Genomic DNA, 8,780 nt, shown 5'->3' with positions numbered 1-8,780 from the left:
CACTTTTTTCACCTTCCAGATTGGCCTTTAGCCCTTCCCTAGGTGGCCTTTTACTGGTGATACCCAGACCAGCTTCACTCATACCTTCCCTCACAAGCAGACTGGACAGTGGCTGGGGTGGGTAAGGTGGGTGAAATCACCTTTGAAGCTGGAAGAAATGAAGTGACATGGCAGAAGGTACACCAGGAAATCAGAGCCCAAAGTCACTGCCTTGCCCCTGCCTTGTAGCCCCACCCCTACTTCACTTAATCTCCCCTCTGTTATGTATTAGTAGGCATTCAATATATGTACATGGAATTGAATTATGAATTTCTCTTGAGGTAGGAACCCGCTAGGCCACAGATTTTGCTTAGGTGTGCTGCCACACACAAGCGGCACTGAGGAGAAAACCAGGCTGTGAGGAGCCTTCCAATCGAGGCTAATGGGAAAGGGATGGAGGAATCATAGAGATTGGGCCTGAAGAAGACATGGAGACTTGGGGTGACATGTGTTTGCAGGGGGCAGAAGTAGGGAACCATAGCCACCATTTTCAGGTCTAGGATATGCCCACTGAGTGATGTCATAATCACGTTCTGTGAAGTTCTGTTGACGGCAACCACAGGTTTGAGCTTCAGGCCTAGTGCTTCAGCTTGAAGAAAGGAGGAGCTTTTTCAGGAGGAGAGATGGAAATCGTTCCTTCGAATAAGCGCAGACCTTTCGTTCTTCGAAGTATGTACCCATGGGTAGGGCTGTGGCAGTGGGTGGGGAAGAATGGGTTTTTAGGGGGGTTTCTGGACACCACTTACTATGTGGTCTCTTCTGGCTGGGAGATACTCTTATGCTCTGGGTCGGCCTTCTCCTCTCTGCCTCTGGGAATGTTGTGTGTGTGCCTGGTGTGAATGTGAACATATATGCTGCTGTGACCCTCACCATCCACTCAGGGGCCTACCAAATAGTGCCTGGTGGGCCTACCAAATAGTGTCTGGTGGGCTTTGGTGCCTGACAACTGGTAAGTACAGCTTCCCAGCATGGCCAGGATGCTGGGCGGTGGCTGGGTCCCACCTGAGACCCCAATTTGCATCTCTAGCCTAGGAAGGCCTAACAACATAGAGGGTAGGGCACTATGGCAGAGGGAAGGTGTTGGTCAGATCATATGTGGAGACCCTGCTCTCCTTTGGGAAGGGCAGAGACAAGGGTGGAGGGAAGAGGCCTGGGCAGGTTAGACCTTGGGGACCTGGTAGTAGAAGAAGCTGGAGCTATCTGGCTGGAGAAAAGGCCTGTTTTGCCAGAAAATCTCTGAAGGGTGAGGGGTGGGATTGTGTGTAGGGTGGTGACCCCAAGGTTCAGAGATTGCTCAAGATGCAAACGACAGCCCATAAGGTAGGTGGCAAGCTCTCTGTGAGTGAAGATATGTGAGCAGAAGGTAGGTAACCATTAAGGTAGGTAACCATTAAGGCCTTAAGATATCCACATTCCCAAGGGTCTGTAAATTGGGTACTTAGGAAAGTGACTTCATACCTGTCGGCTCTGATCAAAGAAGCACTATTTTTGGCTTCTGGTCTCAGTTGGGTCCCTGATGATGGAAGCCTAGCGGTTCCAGCTTGCCCAGGAGGCTCAGAGGAGTTGGCAAGAGCTGGGTGGGGATGGGGAGGCAGTTGCCTTATGGGGTCAGTTCCCTCAAACACCTCAAACTCAGCCAGTTTCTGGAAACAGCATTTGGAAAACTCATCTTCTGATCTCATTTCTAAATATGGGAATTATAAATAGCTGGTTATCTTGGTGGTTCAAAGTGTTTGGGAATGGAAACTTAGAACTCATGATGTGCCTCTTCCAAATTTCAATCCATAAAATGTGTACCTTTTCCTCACCCCTTCCTTCATGCATTCTTTCTTTCAGGAAGCTCACAGAGGGAAAGGCCCCCCAATATTTTTCAATAGAGCTGACATTAGCATTTGTAGTGGGGCATTTCTTTCTTCTGTATGACTCTCTGCCCAATGCAGGACATTTAACACTCCTGCCCATCCCCTCCTCTTATTAAATTCCAGCAACAACTCCCAGTCATGGGCATTTTCAAACATCCCTTAGAGGTGACACTGTCTCCCGCACCACACACACACTTTGAAAACCATTGCCTGAATCCCCTAAAATATGTCACTTGCTCAAGGCCATACCACTAGCCAGTGGCAACGCTGAGGAGGCCAAGTCAAGTCAAATCCCATTTGTACATTCCAAGAACTTTAATTCTTCACCAGGGTGTGTGTTAGGAGAGCAGAAGGAATGTGGGCCTGAACCGAGGCAGGGAAGAAGTGACTCCCTAAGCACAGAACTACTAGTACAATTTCTCACGATTTGTCTGCTTTTGCCAAACTCCGTTTTCCGCCTCTTAGCCCACCTAGCTCGCTCTTTCCGATACTGCAAGCACAAACAGATTTTCTGGCAATTAATGCAAAGAGCCTAGTGGAGCAGGATCCACAGGAGCGGACTCAGGTCCCTTTTTATGGGGGGGGGGGGGGGCGGGGAGGAGCGGCCGGGGGCAGCGGGATCCCAGTACTGAAACCCCGAGGTCTTGCTATGCGAACAGCTGCCTTCCACTGTCATCAAGGAGAGAGCTGCGGGCAAGACCCCGGCCGCGGAACCGCGACAGGACTGGGCAGAGGTGGAGGACCCTCGACCTTCGCCGTTCGCCTCCGGAGGTTTTCCAGGGTTGGGGGCTACCTGGGGGCCAGGAGTGGGAGGCGAGGGCGCCCAGGTCGCAGCGCAGCGGGAGCAGAGGGCAGCGCAGCCGGACTCGACCTTGTCATCCCACGCCAGAGGCCAAGGCCGAGGGGAGTAGCGGGGCCACCTCTCCAAAGTCCTTTGAAGTCCCAGCTCAGGTCGAGGAGGGGGTTCGGGGGGGTGGGAAAGCTCTGTTTTGCCTCTGCAGCCAGCGCCGGCGGGTAGTTCTGTTTGAATGAATGATCCCAGAGGCCATGCCCAATGGGCGCCCGCGCCTGTTTAATATGCATGAGGCCCGCAGCCAATGGCCGGGCAAGGAGGTTGTTTTAAACGGCGGAGCCCGCTGGCCAATCAGGCGGCTCTCGTGGAGGCAGCTAGCGCGAGGCTGGGGAGCTCTGAGCCTCGCGTCGTGCCCTGCGCTGCCCAGACTAGCGAACAATACAGGTACGTTTCCTCCGCCCGCGCCCGCTGCCGCCGCCGCCGCCACCGCCACCGCAGCGCCAGCACAAGTTTCCAGCTCGTGCAGCCGCCAGCGCTTCCCGCTGCCACCGCCTCCTGCCTTTCCTCCCCGCGCCCTTCCCGCCCCCTCCACCTTCCTTCTACCTAGGTGACTGGGAAGGAAGAAGCAATTCAGGTGTTTCAACTTTCCAGTGCTTCATTCCGAGCTCCCCACTGTCTGCGCAGGGCTCCCTTCCTTGAGCCAACCTCGGCTGCCACCACCCGGGGCCGCGCCGCGGGGCTCAGGCCCCCTGAAGCCAGATGTTGGGGCAGCTGCGGCGGCGGAGGCAGCGCGAACTGGGGCGGCTGCGGGCTCCGGTGGCGTGGGTCCTGGCGCCAGGAGGCGGCATTGGGAAGGGGGCAGGGTTCTCCCCGGCCCGGGACGGACGCCGCGGGTTACGGGCAGCCGGTGCCCGCGGGGGGCTGCGGCGTGAGCAAACTTCGCCGTTGGGCTCTGCCGGGCACCGTGCGGGCCCGCGGATTGCACTGCTGCTTCTGCATTAACATGGCCGTCTCGGGAGCGCACGGAGGTCCGGGAGGGGGGAGGCGGGCCGGCCGCCCCCGCTCTTCGCCTGCCCGTGGGGCACCGGCGCAGCCACCGTCGCCGCCGCTAACATGGCTGGCGCGTGATGGGCCCTGGCAAGGGGTGGACAGACGGGCTGGGCGGGCAGCGGGGCTCCCGGGCAGGCTCTGGCCTTGGTCCCGGCGCCCGCGGCCAGGGTCTGGTGGCGTGAAGGGCCAGGGGCGCTGCCGCGGGCCCCAGCGCTGTCGAACGTCATGGCTGCACGGGCGCCTTTGTTATCCCGAGGAATGCGCCCCGCGCCGGCGAGGGGGGGGGGTCCGGCCCCCGCAGCCCCGCGCCCCCGGGCGCTCAGGGCGGGGCGGGGCGGGGTGGGGGCCGGCGAGCGGGCGGCGGCTGCGGTGGCGGGGCCCGGACCGCTTTGTTCGCCACCGACGCCTGTGCCCGCTGCTGGCGGATCAGCCATTTTAGCAATGCCGGGCTCCAGGCAAGGCGGTCGCCACCATCACTGCGGCCGCTGCCGGCCAGGCTCCGTGCCTCCGGAGCGCGGCTGCCATCGCTGTCCCTGGCCTGGCGCCTCCCTCGGGGGAGACAACGGTGGATTTCAGGGGCACTTTCTTTCATCAGGAAGCTTTTGACAAAATGGAAGGTGAATTATGGGTGTCCAGGTGACCCAGCACTGGCCGAGTCTGGCTGCCCACTGCCGGCCGGAGGCTCCCCTGTGTTCTGTTCTGCGCCACCCGCACAGCCACTGTGGAGCCCTAATGCAGCCCCTGGGTCGGTCCCCGCAAAGGGGAGTGCTTTAGTTTTACATGATGACCTTGGGTGTGGGAAAAGGAAAAGATGGCGGGAAGCTGGGGGGGTGGGAAAGGGACTATGACACGCCACAGATGCATTTTTATTTGGAAACTTTCTCCAAAGTATTTCTGGCTGGACATGCATTCCGCTTTACAGATGAGCAAGACTTAGCTCTTTTTGTATCCCCTGCCCCTTTAGATAATGACGAAGAGACAGATTTGAACTAATAGTCCAGGGGTATCAGCTCACTTCCTGTATAACCATTCTTGTAAAAGCCATTTTTATTAGTCAAAATGCAGCAAAAATACTGAAATATAAAAATTTCCCTATTTACAGTTCTGCTTTGATCTTGTGTTTAACAGCACTGACAGTATTTTCGTTTCTAACATGGGAGTAAAATAGATGACCAGCTAGCTTTAAGTCGTTGGTTTCAAGCTTCTATCATCAGCCTGTACCGCCTACAAATGTATCCTCCCCACTGTGGTTGCAGTTTCCAAAACATAGCATTTCTGAATCGGAATGTAGAGCTGAGCCACCCCACTTGGGTCTGTTCCATTTGGAGAACTTGATCTACTCTTAGAGAAGTAACTCGGAAACCTGTGCACTTCATGCTGGTCAAAAGTTAAATGACAAGTGACAGTGAGGCTGATTTTCTCCCCAGTCTGTCTTTGGTTGCCAGTGGCATCAGGCATTTGGGGCAGGGGGGGGGGGATCCTAAGAGCAACATTAATTTTAATTTTACCCTGCCTTTGTTATATCTTGTAGTTCTATTCTGTTCATTGGATTTGTTTTTCTTTGTTTCTCTTTCTTTCATCCATCACAGTCAGGATGGCTAAAGGTGATCCCAAGAAGCCAAAGGGCAAAATGTCTGCTTATGCCTTCTTTGTGCAGACATGCAGAGAGGAACATAAGAAGAAAAACCCAGAAGTTCCAGTCAATTTTGCAGAATTTTCTAAGAAGTGCTCTGAAAGGTGGAAGGTATTTTTGCTTTGTATCCTTCAAGCTAGTCTGAGTTGGATTTGATACTTTGGTGTTATTTACCTTTAGAGTAGCCCCAGGTGGCTGTTTTCTTCCTCTTTACTTAGACACATTTTACTTGTTTTTAGGATTTTGTATGTGTGCTTTTATTGTTTAAGATTCTACTAGGGGGGTTAACCCACAGCTTTGTTTTCCTCCCGATAAGTTTTGTTTTCTTCCCCCCCACACACACACACAAAGACTCTACAAGGGTTTAAGGCTTTCATCCCCTTTTCCAAGTGGTTATGGCAGCTGCCACTTTAATTATAGGATAACTGAAAAGGTATGTATTCACTGCATTGAGGAGTTTATCAGGTCCTGTTTTTTTGCAGACAATGTCGGCAAAAGAGAAATCTAAATTTGATGAGATGGCAAAGGCAGATAAAGTACGCTATGATCGGGAAATGAAGGATTATGGACCAGCTAAGGGAGGCAAGAAGAAGAAGGACCCAAATGCCCCCAAAAGGCCACCGTAAGTGACTGTAGGATTCAGGACAACCATGAAGAGCTTTCCTTCTGCTTGAAAGATATTTTAAAAAATATACCTAAAAATGTCAGGATACCTCTGTAAAATATTCTGTACTTTGAGCCTGAGGTGTTGGTGAGCTGTGTGTGCTTGGTAGTTGCCTGTTGACCTTTCCACTGGAAAGCAGGCAGCCTAGTTTGGGGTGTCAGGATCCTTAGGTACATTCTCTACCCCTTGCCCAGTAACTGAGAGACTGAGAAACCACTATATATTTCTAAAGCAGCTTAAACATTCTATAACCTTCAACTTTGAAACACTGTATATGGTATCACCCATTTCTTCACTCTAGGGAGGAGTGATAGGAAGTGTGTGGGTTCAGGAACATGGGATTTTGACTGAAGCTCACTTTTTGAACATTCTCATCTACTTTATATAATTTTCTCCCCCAAGGTCTGGATTTTTCCTTTTCTGCTCGGAATTCCGCCCCAAGATCAAATCCACAAACCCTGGAATTTCTATTGGAGATGTGGCAAAGAAGCTGGGCGAGATGTGGAATAACTTAAGTGACAGTGAAAAGCAGCCTTACAACAATAAGGCTGCAAAACTGAAGGAGAAGTATGAGAAGGTGAGGTGGGCCAGAGTGTGCGCTCTGGCTGGTGAGAAATCAGCTGTCCCAGATGTGAGGGTTTGTGGGGTGGAAGGCTGCTTTGCTGGGCATGTGAGGGCCCATCTCCACTCAAGATCAGCTATGTGTGCTGATGTTCTGGCTTCTGATCTTTTATTTTGGAGAACTTCAGACAGGCTTAAAAAATTGGATAACATGGGATGCCACTGGAATAGGATTTGATAGTACTATAACATGACTTAAAGGCTACTTGATCACCCATTACCTTTTAAATTTGAATGGCTGAGAACCAGATGTGTATCAGGAAACAAATAATTCAAGTAGCAGCCCTGTACTGTTTTTGAATTCCAGCTTTCTTATTCTGAGGCAGGGACAGCATGTTTTCACCGTATGTTAAAATAGCTGCAGGAGAGCTGGTCTTATTTGGAATGTGTCCCTGTTCTTTCTAGGATGTCGCCGACTATAAGTCTAAAGGCAAGTTTGATGGTGCAAAGGGTCCCGCTAAAGTTGCCCGGAAAAAGGTGGAAGAAGAAGATGAAGAAGAGGAGGAGGAAGAGGAGGAGGAAGAAGAGGAGGAGGAGGAGGAGGAGGATGAATAAAAAAAACTGTTTATCTGTCTCCTTGTGAATACCTTAGTGTAGGGGAGCGCCGTAATTGACACAGCTTATTTGAGAGGTGTCTGTTGCCCTCAGTAGGATTAATCACACAATTGGATCATGATCATATGTAGTCTCTCAAAGTGCTCTAGAAATTGTCAGTGGTTTACATGAAGTGGCCATGGGTGTCCGGAGCACCCAGAAACTGTATCAAAGTTGTACATATTTCCAAACATTTTTAAAATGAAAAGGCTCTCGTGTTCTCACTCTGTGCACTTTGCTGTTGGTGTGACAAGGCATTTAAAGATGTTTCTGGCATTTTCTTTTTTTTTTTAATCTGTAAGGTGGTGTTACCTATTTGGTTATTGGCTAGAAATCCTGAGTTCTCAACTGTACATATCTATAGTTTGTAAAAAAACAAACAACCAAGACAAGCTCTTGATGCTCTTTGCTTGGCGTTGAGGCTGTGAGGAAGATGCCTTTTGGAGGGGCTGTAGCTCAGGGCGTGCACTGTGAGGCTGGACCTGTGGACACTGCAGTGGGCATCCATTTAGCTTCAGGTTGTCTTGTTTTTGTATATAGTGACATAGCATCCTGCCATTCTTAGCTGTGGAAAAAGGGGGGGTCAGCTGGCATGAGAAGTATTTGGATCGATTTTAGTTGTGTGGTAGTTTTAAACTTTGCTTTAAAACAAACTACAACTCTTCATTGTCAACAAAGTGAAGAGTCACTGCATCAATGAAAGTTCAAGAACCTTCTGTACTAAACACAATTTGCAACGTTTTGTTAATTTTTGTATGTTTAGAATGCTGAAATGTTTTTGAAGTTAAATAAAAACAGTATTACATTTTTTAAGCTGTTCTCTATTATAACACTAAATTTCTGACTCATAGCAGTCTTAATGGTAAAACAACCCACTCCACTGTATTTGATGACTAGCCTCCCTGTAAATCTGGTAACTTAGGACGAGTTGAAGAGAGCTACTTGAAGTTACTGCATGATTTTGTTTGTCTGAATGGCGTCAAGATTAAGTCTGAACTATTGAATGTAGGAGCTAAGATAATGACACAGGCAAGGTTTAGAAGCCTTTAGAGGTGCAGGAAGGTGGGTGGTTCGGATTAAGGCTGACTACTACCTATGAGGTTTAAAAACTTTTTGCCTCCTGCCTCACCCCTTACATTGTGGGGCCAAATTAATTGCTAAACGGCAAAAATATCTTCCTGAGGGTATGTATGGTGTATCAAACATTCAGGCTTCATTCCCCGCCCCCCGCCCCCCAGACATTTGTTCTGCTCAACAATTGAGGTCTTAAGCTGCCACTTCTCTTTTTGGTCCCCAGTGATGGTGGGGTGGGGAGCAGTATCAATACCCCCCCACGCAACTTCAAGAAGCCATACACCCCAAGGAAGTTTGCTGGAGCTCCTGTTGGCAGGTTGTGGTGGGGTACCTGCAAGGCAGGCTGACGGAATCAGTTGTTTCTAAGCACTAAATGCATCAGATGGAAAGTAGAATGGCCTACACGTGATGTGAGCTTATTCATTGGAAACATGGATTGTTAAATATTCT

At 50.5% G+C, this 8,780-nt stretch overlaps 1 protein-coding gene across 3 annotated transcripts; it reads left to right on the top strand.

The window, feature by feature from the left end:
- The first annotated feature begins 595 nt into the window (after positions 1-595).
- HMGB3 (high mobility group box 3) lies at positions 596-8,069 on the top strand. Of its 3 annotated transcripts, none has more exons than XM_008158710.3 (5): positions 596-708; positions 5,334-5,488; positions 5,860-5,999; positions 6,444-6,618; positions 7,068-8,069. In XM_008158710.3, exons 1-5 carry the CDS (start codon positions 663-665, stop codon positions 7,215-7,217), a joined length of 666 nt encoding a protein of 221 aa, XP_008156932.1. In that variant the 5' UTR covers positions 596-662; the 3' UTR covers positions 7,218-8,069. The 3 variants fall into 3 exon arrangements, with proteins under 3 accessions (XP_008156932.1, XP_008156930.1, XP_008156931.1); XM_008158708.3 differs by lacking the exon at positions 596-708 and adding an exon at positions 3,064-3,138; XM_008158709.3 differs by lacking the exon at positions 596-708 and adding an exon at positions 3,263-3,328.
- Positions 8,070-8,780: the final 711 nt, after the last annotated feature.

The sequence above is a fragment of the Eptesicus fuscus genome, chromosome 1 (genome assembly GCF_027574615.1).
Source record: "Eptesicus fuscus isolate TK198812 chromosome 1, DD_ASM_mEF_20220401, whole genome shotgun sequence".
Classification (NCBI taxonomy): Eukaryota; Metazoa; Chordata; class Mammalia; order Chiroptera; family Vespertilionidae; genus Eptesicus; species Eptesicus fuscus.
The sequence above is the reverse complement of the archived record's forward strand: the minus strand, read 5'-3'. Positions and strand labels throughout refer to the sequence as shown.